The sequence below is a fragment of the Lactuca virosa genome, chromosome 5 (assembly GCF_052849685.1).
Source record: "Lactuca virosa cultivar CGN04683 chromosome 5, Lactuca_virosa_CGN04683_v6, whole genome shotgun sequence".
Classification (NCBI taxonomy): Eukaryota; Viridiplantae; Streptophyta; class Magnoliopsida; order Asterales; family Asteraceae; genus Lactuca; species Lactuca virosa.
The window spans coordinates 181,539,931-181,558,363 of NC_136430.1; the positions used below are offsets into that span (position 1 = coordinate 181,539,931).

At 31.3% G+C, this 18,433-nt stretch overlaps 1 protein-coding gene across 1 annotated transcript; it reads right to left on the reverse strand.

The window, feature by feature from the left end:
• Positions 1-2,440: 2,440 nt before the first annotated feature.
• On the reverse strand, positions 2,441-14,104 carry LOC145114922 (actin-100-like). Its single transcript, XM_079051037.1, has 9 exons — positions 13,755-14,104; positions 13,051-13,144; positions 10,404-10,791; positions 9,172-9,785; positions 5,091-5,163; positions 3,693-4,031; positions 3,483-3,614; positions 2,669-2,802; positions 2,441-2,592 (listed from the first exon to the last, which is right to left on the reverse strand). Exons 2-6 carry the CDS (start codon positions 13,057-13,059, stop codon positions 4,003-4,005), a joined length of 1,113 nt encoding a protein of 370 aa, XP_078907163.1. The 5' UTR covers positions 13,060-13,144; positions 13,755-14,104; the 3' UTR covers positions 2,441-2,592; positions 2,669-2,802; positions 3,483-3,614; positions 3,693-4,002.
• Between the last annotated feature and the right edge of the window lie 4,329 nt (positions 14,105-18,433).

Below are 18,433 nucleotides of genomic sequence, written 5' to 3' on the forward strand. Positions count from 1 at the left end.
TCAGACTGATATAGTGAGGAAGAAACCATATTAACAATCTGGAACTATAAAGATCAATGATTTTGAATTTGAATTTCCAGCACCATGGTAGACCCTTATTTTAAACATTCCACAAGCATAGTATGTCAATGACCTTGTAAACCAAAAATATCAATGCATTTTTATCGTCCCACCAAAAGTAGCATCACACTTTGAATTCGCTCCAGGGTTGGTAGAAAAATTATCAATCCAACTGCATGTGCATGTTCAAAATAGATATTTAGGTATTATTTGTTTTTAAGGAGGTAAAAGATCTTCGGTCTTTATTTTCATCAACTAAATAAGATGTGGACTAGAAATCTGCAAATTGTAAAAGATGTTTGTTTTTTAAATTCTTCAGACTATATGAAAATAAAATATTATTATTATTATTATTATTATTATTATTTAACAAGACTATTTCAATAAATCTAGTTTTATAATACTCAAATTTGATTCATATAACCGTCGTAAGCACTACAAGAAAATAGAGTATTACCGGCGACAGCCATCGCCGCTAAAAGTGACATTTGTCGCCGCTAATACTATTAGCGGCGACCTGTCGTCGCTGACGCTTCGTCGCTGATAATCTAAATGTCGCCGCTAATAACTGGCGTCGACGCTAAAGGCATGTCGCCGCTAAAAATAGGATGTCGCCGCTAAAGGTTAGTCGCCGCTAATAACCGGTTATCGCCCCTAAAGGCGTCGCCGGTATTGGTATTTTTTTATTTTTTTATTATTTCACATTTAAAATTGAAAAAAACTACATAAAAAGTATAAAAACTATTATGATATTAATTAAGCTAATTCCACCGTTCCATTCAAAAATATTAATCCAACATCCGTTTAAGATACTCATCCAATTTAACATAATACAAAATATCGAAAATACTAGTCTAAAATACTTACACAAACAAAACATACAAATATCCTACAACTAGCTACTCGTCATCATTGCTCTCCTCGTCTCCTCTGGTTTCATTTTGTTGTGGCAACGAACGAAACCAATCTTCAAGTGCGGCACTACATTCCAGATCTTTTAACATTGTTTGAAGCATTTCCAACTACAAATAAAACAACATAGTTTATAAGTTAAACCAACATTATAACATTCTATATAAAAAAATATACATTCCACATAAACTAACAATTACCAAATTACACATATTGCATATAACACATTATTGCATTGTACTATAACTAACAATTACCAAACTACAAAATACCATTATAGCATTGTACTTTCATATACTAACAATTACCAAACTACACATATTGCATATAACACATTATAACATTGAACTTTCATAAACTAACAATTACCAAACTACAAAATACCAATATATCAAACTATAACCAAACTAACAATTACCAACATATAAACTATTATCAAACTAACAATTACCTATATTTAAAACTATTACTAAACCAACAATTACCAACATTTGAAACAATTACCAAAATTAAATAGTTTTCTCACCTGTGATTGTGGCGGTGGCTGTGTCAGTGGTTGTTCCTGATCGTACATCGACACAACTGTAGAAGGTTTACGCCCGATTCCTCTGATGTGGCCTCGTCGAACACCCAATATTCTTTCAAAACAATTTTGTGTATCCTTTGGTGTTAAACCGTTGGCTTGTGAAGAAGCTTGAGTTTGTTGACTGATCTCAAGGAGTAATGCATTCTGTATTTTCAAAAAATGATAAATATCATAACATTTAGATTATTAAATACCCCTTGACGATATAAACACTTATATAAAAATACAAATTAACCACTTACGTATTGTTGCTCGACTGCAGGACTACTAAATACCCCTTGGCGATCAGTATTAGCCTTACGAAATGCTTCAATTCGAGTGATGTCCTATTTAACATTAAAAGTTAGATTAATTATAATTTAAATAAACAATTAAATATATCATAGCTTACTTCTTTGAAACATGCATTGCTATACGAGCATGACCCCCCTCTGTTTACAACTACTTGTTGTGCACGGACTCCTTTGTTTGACGCCGAACGCTTTAAAAATTCCGGCGTTTGAAAATGTTCGACTGCTTGTGCCCAATTTTCACGTGACATACCATCGGGGGGGTTGGCTAATGCCCTTGGGATATCTGTAATCCCCCCGGCATTCTGAAAATGAGTATGCGCTTTATTTTTTTGGCCTCTATAAACTCTTTGTAAAGTCGCATCAATGCTCTGCAACAACTGAGCATGCTCGGGATCCAAGTTAACCTTATCCAAATCAAACTTATTCTACAAATACAAAAAAGTTAGTTAATTAAATATCAATCACAATTAAACTTAAAATAATATCCAAGTTACCTTTAGATGCACGACTGTGACATTCCTTAAAGCGGGGGAAACATTCTCCCAACCAGATACGTTCAAAGGGATGTTCATCCACATATACTTCCCAATCTCACGGGTAAACCAATTACCATGCTTCCCGACAGGGGAATATGTGAGCTCTCTGTCGAAATCCAAATCTACGGGCTATCCCTTGTTTGCCCGTATCAGCTTTGATGTTGGATGTTTTTTGCTAGGCCTCTTCTTTTTTTAGGAAGCTCAGCTGAAAAATATAATTAAAAATATTAGTCAGGACCAAAGCCCACTGGAGGTAATAAATATATCATAATGTGACTTACCATCCTGTTCGTGTTGTCCACGACCAAAGCCCACTGGAGGTAGTGGATCCCCGGCTCCATCACCTCCATGTCCTAGGCCCATAACATCCGCCATAACGTAGAAGAGTATCGCATAACCAAACCCCATATGTAGCCTGTAAAATTACAATATGAATAAAAGTTACACATATTGCATATACAAAAATAATACACTTTCTATTATAGCACCCTACTTTGTTTTTTTTTTCATCTATAACATTATAGTTTCCAAATGGCATACAAATACACAAACTACATATGTAATTTTCTATACATACAAATACACATATAAAAAATAATACTTTCCATTATAGCATCCTACTTTGTTTTTTTGTTTTTTTTTTTTCATTTTTTTCATTATAGCATTCTAATTTCCAAATTGCACACAATACATACACATATTACATATACATACAAATTGTAAAAAATTAACATATTAAAAAAAACTTATACATACATTTCAATTACAAATGATAAAAATTAACATATTAAAGTACACTTACACATACATTTCAATCACAAATGGTAAAAATTAACATATTAAAATACACTTATACATAAATTTCAATCATAAATGGTAAACAAATATACATATATAAACATGTTGACTTATACATACAAATTCATATACACATATGGCAAACGAACACACATACATAAACATATATAATTTTTTCTGTTTTCACCATATATACATGCATTTATACATACATTATACATACTTACAAAAACACATACAAATACATATGTACATACACATAATATAAATACAAAAATACATAAGTTATAAAGGAACCTGGTTGTGTAATCTAGTGGAGAAGGGTGGTGATGACGTATTGACATAACTTTCCGACAATCAAGTTTTTTCCGGCTAAATTCCGGCAGAAAACAAAAAAAACCTGGTAGAGATTGCAAAAATCTACAAGGGCTGCAACAATACCACTCTTAAATCAGTAAGAGAAGAAAATTAAAACAAAAAATCGATGGAGAAGGAGGCAAAAACCACCTGTGGTCGCCGGTTTTACTTCCTCGTTGCCGGTAGTATGATTTGTCGTCGCCGGTGATACGAGTCTTCGTCGAAATTGACGGAATGGAGGCTAGGTCGGCAGTGTTGGCGGTCTTGTGGCAGGAATGATGGCTGGACGCGATTGATCGTCGAACGAAATTGAGTCGGCTGGGAGGTTTCACAGACAAAACATGATACACAGAAAGGAATAGAAAGGAAGCTGAAAGGGGGTTATCTGTAAAGGGCTTTAGCGGCGACGGGCAGTAGCTGCGACGCGGAGGCATTAGCGGCGACCACCTGGAGGGAAAAGTCAGCGCCTTTTCTTGTTCCGTTTAAACCCTACGATTGAAAACAAATCGAACAGATGAGGCTCGTTTGACGTGGATCGCTATTATGTGACTATTAGCGGCGACACCTAGCATTAGCGGCGACATGTAACGCGTCAATTACATGTCGCCGCTAATGCCAGACGTCGCCGCTAAAGGTGTCGCCGCTAATGCCCCCATTTCTTGTACTGAAGTCTCGACCACACCTTGCTTTGTTGCATCATATACTTATGCATGTATCATTCATAATAAATATTGTTTTTAATATTCTATAACAATAATATTAAGATTATATATTTTACATATTGTACTACGATCTGTAATATTCAATAAATATATTATTAAAGATTTTATAAATTTACACATTATATAAAATATTACACATTGTATTTTCATGAATAATATTATGTTACAATAATTTAATAGAATGGTTATTTATTTAAAAAAAAATTTGTACGTTAAAAATGATGAAAATTAACGGCATGTAGTATTTTTGAATTATCTTTTTAAATTTTTTAACCCCATAAAGTATGTGGACAAAAACTTGTCCTATGTTTCATAAAATCCCGCCTTAAATTAACACTTCCTGGTCCATGTTAGCCTTTCTTAAATCACATGAAACATAAAATGAAAAATAGATAATTCACATGAAATAAAAACAAACTTGATCATCAAAAGCATCAAAACAAGTGGGGATCAAGATCAAATAAGAAGGAAATTTTTGGTAGGAAGGTAAGAAGTTTTTTTTCTACATATTTTTTTCGCGAACAAACAAAATGAATCATTAGATGATTCAATTGTAAAATGATTCACAAGAAAAAATTCTTAAAAAAACATCATGATGATTCATTTATACAATGATTTTAATGATTTTGTTGTTATTCACTAAAATTGTCATAAAAATGAATTTTTTCTTAATTTACTTAAAAATGAATCATAAAGATGTTTTTTTAGGAATTTTTTCTTGTGAATCATCTTACAAATGAATCATCTAGTGATTCATTTATTTTGTTCGTCAAAAAAATATATAGAAAAAAAACTTCTTACCTTCCTACCAAAAAAAATTTCTTACCGGATCTATATAAACATTTCCTATTGACGATAGACGCACCACACTCATCATATTCTTTCTTGGAGATCAAATCCTGTAAAGAGAAAAGAATAGTCAAATAGAAAAATTAGTCATACATTACGCAAAATAGCAAAACTATAGTTTTTTTTACCAATAGGACAATGTACCTTACGTTTCTCCATAACAATATGCATTAACTTTTATTTCTTTATGCATATGTACTTACATAATTTTACTAATAATAACAATGTGTAACTATGACAACGACATACGTAAATTTCGTTAGACATAGAAAGTAGTGTACTTATTGTTTACTTACAACGTAGTTACGTTTCCTAACCAAATAATAACACATAACAAGTAAAGTTATTACTCATATTGTTAACAAAATGCAAGTATGATGTTCCTAACCAAATAATAACACATAACAAGTAAAGTTATTACTCATATTGTTAACAAAATGTAAGTATGATTAGGGATGGCAACGGGGCAAACGGGACGGGTCCCATAGGACTTTTTGACACCCCTAAGTATGATGTTATTATTGCCAAAAAAAAAATAAAAAAAAAATAAAGTTGCATTGTTGTTATCAATACCAAAAAAAATGGTAGGCACATAGCTATTAATGTTGGGGTTTTAATTACTAAATCTATCGTGAAAGACTAAACCTAGTTAAGTAGTAAATCAATCAGGATTATCGATTAAAATTAAATATATTCTATTATTAATTTCTATTACTTTTTCTTAATTTGTACTACGTATATCAATTATAAATAACATTTTTACATTGATTTAAATTATTTTTTTATCGATATATTTTTTCTGGAAATTAAAGTTACGATAATGGTCCTTTTATCTTTTTTAATTTGTAGATTGAAGTCATTGAACAAAAAATGGGTTTATTTGAGAACACTTTGTCTATTTTTATCAAAAGTTTACATATGTTAATATACAAATTAGTTTTTAGGCTATCGGATTTCGGTTAAAACCGAATCAGTTTTTACAGTGTAACCGTTTATAAACTTTAATTTGAATATACATAACTTGAAACCTAATTCGGATTAACCTATATCCGTTTCGAATTAATTATCCTATATCTAACTAGAAAACAAACAAAATATCATTTTTATGATATAACCGCTTATAGATTCTAATTATACATTTAAGTATTTATTTTTACTTGTCCTTGTTTTAAAATTACTTTCTTGTCGTTTTCTCTTTGTTTTAGATGCAATATTATTTTATGATATAACCGCTTATAGATTATAATTATACATTTAAGTATTTATTTTTACATGTCCTTGTTTTAAAATTACTTTCTTGTCGTTTTCTCTTTGTTTTAGATGCAATATTATTTGTTTTTAACTAAGTCTAACTATATTATATTTAAAAATTTATAATATATATATATATATATATATATATATATATATATATATATATATATGTTGAAATAGTACCAAATTTGGAACGGTTGGTTCCTTCGTGTTGTTTCGTGTGTGTATATATATATATATATATATATATATATATATATATATATATATATATATATATATATATTTGAGAAAGATTAAAAGTTGATGTGTCGAGTGTAATAAAAAGATAGCAGAAATAAAGAATCGTAGCTTTAAGTGCAATCATTTTTTATATTAATTATAATATTTAAGATTATCCGTTTAACAAATAACTTTAAAACCCTTAAAAAACGAACGAACATGAACATGATGTAAGTAAACAAAACATAAAAAAAAAAACAACATTAATTGATTTTATTAGATGATATATATAGTATATGTATTTTTATCTTAATCTGTTTATTAAAATAAAACTTTAAAAAGAAAATATCATAAATCGAATTGATTTACTTAGAAAATTTATTATTTTAATCAGAAAAAATTAAAAACATAATGTAAATAATAAAAAAAACATTCCAACCAAAAATAGTTGTAAAATTTAATAAAAAATAAAAAAAAAGTGAAAAAACTTGGAAAAATATAAGATTTATATGGGAAAATATTTCAAAAAATAAAAACATCAATAATAAGACACATTATATATGAATAATCTAGATAATTATGTTAATAATAATAACAAAAATAATAATTATAAATTAATTTAAAAAAAACATAATAATTTGAAGGTGATTAAGAATGATGCGATGATGGAGTTTTCTTAAGAAAGTTAGAAGGTTTTTTTAAGAAGGAAAAACGACTTGCTAAGGTAATTAACTTTTCGGTATATTCATATCTGGGTAAATATATTTTTTATACACATCTAGGTAACAAACTTGTTCGAAGTGTTCACATATGACCATTATGACCGGCTGTAGCAGGTCACATCCTAGATGTGAACACTTTCAACAAATTTGTTACCTAGATGTGTACAAAAAAATAGTTACCCATATATGAACAAACGAAAAGTTAGAGTAAATTACATGAATGGTCCCTGTGGTTTAGGGGAATTTGTGTTTTTGGTCCCTAACTTATTTTTTTTAACTCAGATGGTCCCTATGGTCCCTACTGGTTATTTTTGTTGCGCGTTTGGTCCATGTCTTACCTAAAAAGACTATTGTGACCTTATTAATTTGTTTTTTTAATTAATTTTCCTATTTATGTATTTATTTTTTATATATTTAAAAAATTACTAGACCCCACATATCTGTATCTCCTCACCATCCCATCTCTCATCCTCCTCCCATCCCATATCTATATCTCCTTAAATATATGTATCTCCTCACCATCCAATCCCTCATCCTCCATCTTTAGGGATATCGACGTCTTCTCAATCCCTTCTTTTTTCGGTCTTTCAACTCCGTCGAATCAACACTACAACCCACTAAAGATTAAGAGACAGTGGGTTATGGTGTTGGTTCGCCATAGCTGAAGGACAAAAAAAAGGATGATGAAGACGTCGATGTCACTAAAGATGGAAAAGAAATAGAAGTTGAGGAGGATGAAAGATGGGATAGTGACCAGTGAGACTCAAATTAAAAATTTCAAATGTGGTTTCAGGTTTACGGTGAGGAGATACAGATATGTGGGGTATATTAATCTTTTTAAATATATAAAAAATAAATACATAAATAAGAAAATTAATTAAAAAATAAATTAATAAGGGCACGATAGTCTTTTAGGTAAGATAGGGACCAAACACGCAACAAAAATAAACAGTAGATACCATATGAGTTAAAAAAAATATGTTAGGGACAAAAACAAAATTCCCCCAAACCACAGGGACCATTTGTGTAATTTACTCTTACTTTTCGTTTTCTTCATATTTGGGTAACTATTTTTTTGTACACATCTACGTAACGAACTTGTTGAAAGTGTTTACATCTAGGATGTGACCTGCTACAGCCGATCATAATGGTTATATGTGAACACTTTCAACAAGTTTGTTTACTAGATGTGTACAAAAAAAAGATAGTTACCCAGATGTGAACATACTGAAAAGTTAATTACCTTAGCAAGTAATTTTCCCTTTTAAAAACCCACACGAGTAAAAAAAAAATCCCAATTATTAATGAAAGTGAACTGTATTGTTATTCCCAGCAATGTAGTTAAATTTTGTTAACACATAATGACATGGGTGGACCCATCTATGAGTCAGGATAGGCTCAGGCTCAGGTCCATCCTGAAAATTTAAAATTTTTCCTGTTTGTTTGTTTGTTTATATATATATATATATATATATATATATATATATATATATATATATATATATATATATATATTTCTAATTAATTTATATAGAACATCGTAAAAAAAAATCTGGCTTTACCCTTGCATAATGAAAGGTACTTGCATTTTATTTTACTGATAATAGCAATATGCAGCTATAATGGCAACATACTTTACATTTTTTGTACTCAAATTGGAGTGTAGTAATAGTAACAATATATTACCGGTAAATCATATAAGTCATTCGTATTATGGGTAGAAATATAAAAGCATGTTGCTATTATCAGTAAAAAAAAATTGGTTATATCCATGGCGATGCCAGTAACCTAAGCTACTATTCTTTGTAGTTTTCCTTATTTACTTAATGGGAAAAAGAACAAACAAGGTTTTAGTTTTACCTCTAGGAAGGTGTTGAGAGATGACATAATTGATCCTCCAATCCAGACACTATGTTCCCGATCGGTCGGCGCAATCACCTTGATCCTCATGCTACTGGGGGCAAGGACGGTAATTTCCTTGCTTATCCGGTCAGCAATCCCCGGGAACATGGTTGACCCACCACTAAGCACAATATTTTTATAAAGATCCTTCCTGATATCAACTTCAGACATCATGATCAAGGAGTATATAATCTCGTGAATGCCAGCAACTTCCATTCCAATCAGAGATGGCTGGAAGAGAACCTCCGGGCACCGAAATCTCTCACTCGCGATCGTGATCATCAACCCGTCGGGCAATTCATAGCTCTTTTCAATTGAATAACTACTTTTTGCGGTTTCGAGTTCTTGCTCGTAGTCAAGAGCCACATAAGCAAGATTTTCTTTCATTTTACGAACAATTTCCGGTTCAGCACGGGTGGTGAATGAGTAACCTCTTTCGTTAATGATTCTCATTAGGGAATCTGTGAGGTCACGACCCGCAAGATCAAGACGTTTGATGGCATGACGAAGTGGGTAACCTTTGTAAATTGGGACTACGTGGGTCACACCTTCTCCAGAATCCAACACGATACCTAAAGAAAAAGTATCGTTGAGTTATGTTTGTCAACATAAAATGTAAGTTTATGCCAGAGTCTAGGGCTTTGGTTTCAAAGTGTCTCGATAAAAATACGGTTTGAAAATGGTAAGTGTTTTAATGAAATGGACGATTAAGGAACGAAATGGATTGGATAATCGGATAGTGACATTATTTAACTATAACTAATGAATCTTTTATTCGCTAAAAAAAACAAAAAATTGAATATGATAAAATTTTATTAAAACCCAAATAACGTAATGCATTAATTTATGATGAAATCCATTTTTTTTAGAAAGAAAAAATCATAACTTACGACCATGAAATTTACTCAATCAAAATTACATTGAGAAAAGAGAGTTATTTTTAAAATTTTCATTTTTTCATTTTATTTCAATCATTTCGTGATTCAATTATACCAAACGCAATAAGTACTTGGGATTGACTTTTAAGATTATTCAATGTGATTGTAACAGTGTCCTATTTTTCTCCCTACAGGCATCGTTTTTCTCTAGTTTTCGGATTGTTGGTAACCTTTGATATCATTTCCTCAATATAATAATGCAAGCTATATATGTAAGTTAGAGTTGAAAAACAAGAGTAATGTGAGACTAACCAGTTTTTCGATCAACCGCGAACAAAGAAAGCAGAGCGTGGATTGCAACATACATGGCAGGAACGTTGAAGGTCTCAAACATGATTTCAGTCATCTTTTGTCTGTTTACCTTCTGATTTAGTGGTGCATCAGTAAGGAGCACAGGGTGCTCTTCAGGGTCAACACGAAGCTCATTTTGGAATGTGTGATGCCAGATCTTTTCCATATCGTCCCAGTTGGTAATAATGCCATTCTCAATAGGATATTTCAAAGTCAAGTTATCACTTTTTAACTGGGCTTCATCTCCTACATAGGCATCTTTTTGGCCAGTGCCCACCATAACCCCACGTGGCCTACCCACAATACTGGGAAAGATTGCAGTGGGACCACCATTACCAGCGAAACCCGCCTGTAATTAATTTAAGCAACAAATTAAGTGGTTTTTATACGATATTTGCAACCATGCATGCTATAATTTAAGACAAAAGTATGCAAAATGATAATCGAAAATATCATAACCTGGCCATTGTCTAAATGCTTATTTGTCTAGAATTGCATTTTAGTAAAAGAATAAAACATCCTCGTATATTTCGTCTATAAAACGTAATAAAAATGAAGAGAAATTAAATATCTTTCTACTTTTTGTTCCTACAAATCTTTCTTTCCCATTAAATAATCACATATGTAACATTTAATTAAATTCAATGATATTTTAGTATAATAATATGACATATGTCATCATTTAATTGGGTATGAAGATTTTTAAGAATAAAAATAAGAGGATATTTAATTTCTCAAAAATGAAACAGTGTCCGGTGTTTATTTATTTATATTGTGTCCCTTATTTACCAATTTCTTCAATGGAATGAAATGAGTTACAATTAGCATTTGTACCTTTAAAACACGTGACTAGTAAAATGTTGCATATTTTGGTAATTAATAGATACCAACATACTTGCATATTTCCTTTAGAAAACTAATATATAGACCCGAAATGTTACACCTTTTTACCAATTTATGCAACAAAATTTCTCACTTTTACCAATTTATGCAACTCTTACAAATTATGCAGGCAGGTTTGAATTGGTTAAACTGGCTTTCAGAAGATAATTGCGTATATAGGCGACATAATCAAAATAGTTGCATACTTTGTCCAAAATACCAATATGTTGCATAATGGAGAAAAAGTATATTTGATGCTTCAATGCCTAAACAAGCTTTTAAGTTTATTTATATATATAAAAAAAATCCAAAATACAAGAATACAAATAAATTAAGAGAAAATAACTTATAAGCCCAATGAAGTTTTCAAACCGTTCAAAAAACCCAATTATGTTTTGTCTGTTTAAAAAAACCCAACGAACTTAATCTTTTGTCTAAAAAACCCAACTAACTTACACTTTCGTTCACTACTCATTTAGGGTCAACTGGCTAATGAAAGTCAATGAATGACATGGCTGATTACGTGTAATTAAATATTAGAAAATGACTTGTAAAACCAAAGAAGTTTCAAAACCGTTCAATAAATCCCAATCATGTTTTGTTTGTTGAAAAAAATCCAACGAACTTACGCTTTTGTTCAATTCTCATTAGAGACAACCAGATTCATTAGGTATATAACTAGTTGGCAAATGACATGACATTATATTTAATGACATGGAATAAACAGATTAGAATCACCCTTTATATATTGATTTAGGTCTTGGGGAAGAGAAAAATGAACGACGTCTGTATTCGATCTCTTGTAATAACTACTTCTTATTCTTCCTCTCAATCGCTGATGTCCAACTCAAGATCTACAAAGAAGGTATTTGATGATGCAAACTCTTGTGGATGTAGACCCCACTTTCAGATTTAGACATCTAGAATGGAGGATCATCTAGAGATAATGTTTAGGGCTTGTTTGAACAGATGGATAAGTGTAATTAAAAGCTTTATCATGTCCATTTTAATAATTTTTTGTTTTTGAAAAAAACCAAACAAATAGATAGAATATGGACATGATCCTCCGTTCTAGATGATCCTCCATTCTAGATGTCCAAATCCGAAAAGGGCATCTACATCCACAAGAGTTTGCATCATAAAATATCTTCTTTGTAGATCTTGAGTTGGACATCAACGATTGAGAGGAAGAAGAAGCAGTAGCTATTACAAGAGATCAAACACAGAAGTCGTTCGTTTTTCTCTTCTCCAAGCCCTAAATCGATATATAAAGGGCAATTCTAATTTGTTTATTCCATATCATTAAATATAATGTCATGTCATTTGCCTATTAGTTGTATACCTAATGAATCTGGTTCCCTCTAAGGAGAATTGAACAAAAGCATAAGTTCGTTGGTTTTTTTTTTCAACAAACAAAACATGATTGGGGTTTTTTGAACAGTTTTGAAACATCGTTTTACTTACAAGTTATTTTCCGATATTTAATTACACGTCATCTGCTATGTCATTCGTTGACTTTCATAAGCCGGTTGACCCTAAATGAGAAGTGTAAGTTAGTTGGGCTTTTTTAGACAAAATGTTAAGTTCGTTGGATTTTCTGGAACTGACAAAACATAATTGAGGTTTTTTGAACGGTTTGAAAACTTCGTTGGGCTTATAATTCATTTTCCCAATAAATTAACGAAGTTCAAATAATTACGACAAAGAACAGAAGAGTTATGTTTACCTTCATCATTCCCAAAGTCGTCCATATCCCCAATGGGTTCCATTGTCAATAACAATGGGTTCCATATCCCCAAAGTCGTCCATTTCTATAAAACCTGCAACACAAACATCAAAAATACAATAATTTTACACAGAAAAATCTCCGACGTGCATGCGGATTATTTTCAATAGTTTTCAACTTGGCTGGCAAGAAATTAATAGGCACAAAAATCTCGGAATTATCATTATCTACATGCTAATTAAACATTTTCCTACGTCAATACTCATATGGTGAAAAAAAATCACACCAACCAGAAGATCAAAGTTACCAATTATTAATTACCCTACAGATCCTGATGACAATCATCAATGGATATTCACTTATTCAAAAAATTCCGTCAAAATCAAGCATGCATGCAGTTCAAGCTGAAAGTAAATCCCTCAGTAATAAAGAACAAAATAATCGAAATACATGGATATATTCAATCTAACCAGAAATACTACTCATCAGATTATAGATCTTCACGATATGCCACATAATTCAGACTCAAATAAGTCAATCACAACAAAGAACTGACCATATTATGCCAAAAAAGCAGATATGATCGACTGTAGTACTGTACTGTGAGAAATCAATACAGAACAATTTCGATTTTACTTGAAGAGACTCAGATCGGAAGTTCAAAACCATAAAACCATTAGAATTACATGATAATCAAAGCAAACCTTTAGAATTTCAGAAAGAAGAGGAAGCAGCAGAAAGAACCCTCAACTCGCTGGCAACTCAAACACTAGGCTCCGGTTATCCGTTCAGTGAAGAATGATAGAGGGAAAGAAATAGATTGTTATATAGGAGAGGATATATGGTGTATCTATTTTTAAAATTTGAGCTGCAAATGGGGAGAGGAAGGAATCATTAGGACTGCTCCTGTCCATTCGATTTAACTTTTGTACAAATTACTATCATAATAATGATGGATCAATAACTAATAAATATTATAAACTCTACCCTGTGTATACATTTAAAATTATCGACAGCATTTTATGATCGATCAAGTATACCGAGCAATTGTAAAACTTACTTTCATAGAATTCATTAAATCAGATGGGGTTCAATGTTAATTAAAGATATTGGGTGCATTGCCGAAAAACAATATAGAAACCTAAATATTAGTCAACTCTCTCCCTCTCTTTAAAATAATGAGTAGTCATCTTGCATAGCCTTGCAGGTTGATCATATAAAACTTAAGCTATTCGTCAACTCCCTCTCTCCTTACATAAACATAATTGATGGTTCAATTTAAAAATAACGAGTTGCATTTTTTTTTGAACAAATATAGTTGAAATTGTTATCACAATAGTAAACATGTAAAAAAAAACAATCATGAATTTTGAAAATGAGTACACACTAAATCCAAAATTATATATGAAGTGATCTCAAACCAAAAAATATACTTTTTTATTTTACAGAAAACTGAAACATGAAAATGTACACAAACCAGGGGTGTAGACAAAAATTACACTGATATACACGTATTTCTAGAGGATACAACAATCAATCATGATATCATCTTAATTTTTACAAGTATACATATTATCCCTTCATGACAGAAAAATACTATTTGTGACGGAATTTTGAAACTCCACAATTCAATCAAAATAGGAATTTGTATGCTATAGGTTTAACTGTCAATAAACAAAAACTTAAACTACAAAAATATTTCTCAATTGGTTATTTTGAAATTAACTAATTAACTATTAAAAAATTAATTTCTAATTTTTAATTAGAATATTATATTGATCAAGACGGAGCCTAAAATACTGCAAGAACCAATATCTTATCTTTGAACATTAATATTAATTAATCCAAACCTATTTCTAGCCCAATTAGCTAGTCAACATTATTCTCCAAGCACTTATTCCTTTGCCTCTAGCTTATCCATTGTGTTAAAGTGGTAGGACGAAAAGTTAAAAGTTTTATAAAAGTTTCATTTTATTATAATGTGGTATAATTGCTCCAAAGAAAACAAACTTCCATCAAACTTTCATATTAAAATCTAGGTGGAAAGATATGACATACATTTGAAAAGTTGTTGTAGAACTTAAACCTTTTATAGTAAAAAGTTGTTGTAGAACTAAATAAAAAGAATGACACATATCATATATAAAATAGGTTGATTCTTATCTTTGTGTTCATTTTGGTTGTGAAAAATTTATTTTTTCATGATACATTTAGAGAACTTAGCTATATTAGGTCCAAAAGTTGCGACCTCACATCCACTTCACATAGCTAATGTTGACCTTGGAATAACCCTTAGTGTTCCACTGTAAAAGCTATCAACATTATAAATAATAAAGATTCATCCCTATATTATCAACGGAAAAAATACAAAATAAATATCATAGAAGTGAGCATACATTTGTGTTTATGCTTGTTATGGAATTTGCAAGAATGCATGCAAAATATCTAATGCAAAAAATACACAGTATTTAACATAGTTGGGTCAATATAACCTATATCTTCATGCCAGGAGAAAGTATTACTATTCAGTTTGTTCAAACAGAGTAACATGACAATAAAAAAAACAATTCATAAAGTGTAACACATGGTTCCTGGTAGGGGTGTGCATAAAACCGCACAAACGCATAAACCGCCTGCACCGCACCGTGGAATGCGGTTTAGAACTTTGGTGGTGCTGTTTGTGGTTTGAAATTTTATTAAACCGCACTTTGGGGTATAGTTTGCGGTTTATAATTACAAGATTGCGGTCTAATCCGCACCGCGTGTGTGTGTGAATATATATATATATATATATATATATATATATATATATATATATATATATATTCGGAAATGCATAACTAGATAACCAAATGGTTATTATCGTTTATTCTTATATATATTTAAATTTTCATGATTGCACTTGTAAGCTGTAACCAACATTTGTAATGATTTGCATGATTGAATACAAAGAACTTCACATCTTATGTATATATTTTTTGTTTCAATGTCACAGTTAAGTACTATCTATGTATTTTAATTATTGTTATTATGGTATTAATTTATTCTTAATAATATTGTTTTTAAAAACCACCTATAATTATAGATCTTGTTAAAAGTGACACTATTAGTCAGACATATAAGTTCTACAAATAGATATTGCATCGTCAGATCAATAAAGAGATATATAAACTATATAAAAATGTTACATGAAATTTAATTTTCCATATGTAAATCATAATGAAATGTGAGAATGTCATTTTGTAATTACGAATTTAAGATTAATAATATGTTACACGTGTTATGCACAAGCTCTATATCGTTGTCTCAAATTTGTTTTGTAAATATATTAGGTTGTAGGGGAGTTTTTCAAGCCGCAAAAACCGCAAAACCGCACAAAACCGCCCGCATCAAATCACAACGCACAATGCGGTTTACAGCTTTCGCAGTGTGGTTTGCGGTTTCCGATAAACTTAAACCGCATATGCGGTGCAGTTTATGGTTTTGGGTATAAACCGCACCAAACCGCACCGTGCACACCCTTAGTTCATGGTATGTGGTTTATCCCGTATTAATTTTATTTAAGTTAGTTTTGATTTATGGTTTTAACCATTTCGCGAGGTGGATGCTTGATGTTCGCGGCACGAGCCATGTCATTAAGACGCGACACAACTATATGTTGGTCGCAACGCGGTGGTCGCCTCCCTTTCTTGAGATTCTAAGCCTTGTGTCCTTGTTATGCATCTTGAAGGTGAAGAAGGATCTTTTTATTGTAAGGAGGTGTGATTCAAGATGGATACAACATTGTGTGCATCTTCTGAATCTCTGTAACTATTCAAGTTTGGAACTTTTTGTGCTCAAATGCTTAGATGTAGGTTTTAATGTTTATTATGGAATTTTGTTTGAGATTCTTGTAGAGTTTGACTAACTCTAGGTGTTAAGCATGTGTTTTGGGGTCTTTTGGACCCATGCGAGTACAAAACTCAAGTTGTTCGCTTTCATTTTGTGTCATACAAGACTTTGGGTGTATTTTGAGCTTAATCTAGATCTAGGATTAGAGCTAGGTTGGTTTCATGCATCAAAATGGATAAAGTTGGAAACTTTATCCAATAAATCCTTATTTCGATCTAATCTTTGAATTTAGAGTGTTGGTCTTAATGTATTAAGACCTTGGGGAAAAGTTGGCTATCTACCGAGAACTACGACACAACCTGTAGGTGTATCATGACGCAACCGTGATGACATCTGGGACTAGTTGACCATTTGCCATTGAATTGAGTAGTTGACCATTAACCGCCGACTTTTTGATTAGTTGGACTTTTAGTCAAACTTTATGGGTTTGAGCGACCTCTTTTTGATTTAGGTGGTTCATGTAGTTGATTTCGTGAGCTTTCGAGTGTTGCTTTTTAAATATTTCATTTATGTAAGTCTTCTGACTATATTATCGATGTAATGATTGGATCATCTATGTGTTGGATGCATGAGTAATTCTTTGACATGTTAGTATGTTTAGCTAGACTATTAAGGTCTTGTTTGTGGATTAAGTGGTGTTTTTTTTGGTTTGTCATTTGTTTTATTGGGCTGATGGAAAGACCAGGATAGGCCGTGAGTCAAATAATGTTAGGTGGGTTGATGCCAAGATTACCCGATTGAGATGATATCGATATCATAATCGACCATTAGCTAAAGAGTCCCAATACATTCACGTATAGTTATACTGTTGATAGTTCATAAAAAGTTATCGTCATGTTATCCGAAAAAATGTTAATGCGAGTAAGGAACTATCTGAAGTAACCTCCTTTTCGAGTTACCTCGCTTTCTGAAAATGATGTGATTACTAGAAGCTTGCTCAACAAAGATCTTCCATTAGATATACTTTCTGTTGATGTGTAGTTTTGCTTTTGTCTCATTTATTTCCATGTCTTTAGTTACAATTTACTTTTCTATGAATAGACAAGTCAACCTTTGTTATAGATGTTCCTTCTATAGTTATCTTCAAGATTAATACATGAGTCATAGTTTCAGAAAAACTTTCTTTGTGATTTAGATTTATGTATAAGTCATTTATTCTTGCTTTACAATTTTTGCATTAAATACAACTTGGTTATTATAATTCAAGCTCAACCGGAACTTCTTATAGACTTGATTGGAACTTCATTATTTGCTTCCATTATTGTTGTTCTTTGAATATAGTTTACTTATATTCCTTTTAATTGGTATCAGAGCTCAAATAGTTGTCCTTTGAATCCATTAGATCATATTATCATTGTTTACCTTGGTATCTCTTTCATTTATGCAACTATAAGATAAAAGTTCTTCATATACACCATTGCCGATTTTTAACACAACTAATGTGCGAAAATAGTGTAATAATCTAAACATAATTCTAACAACAAATTTTTAG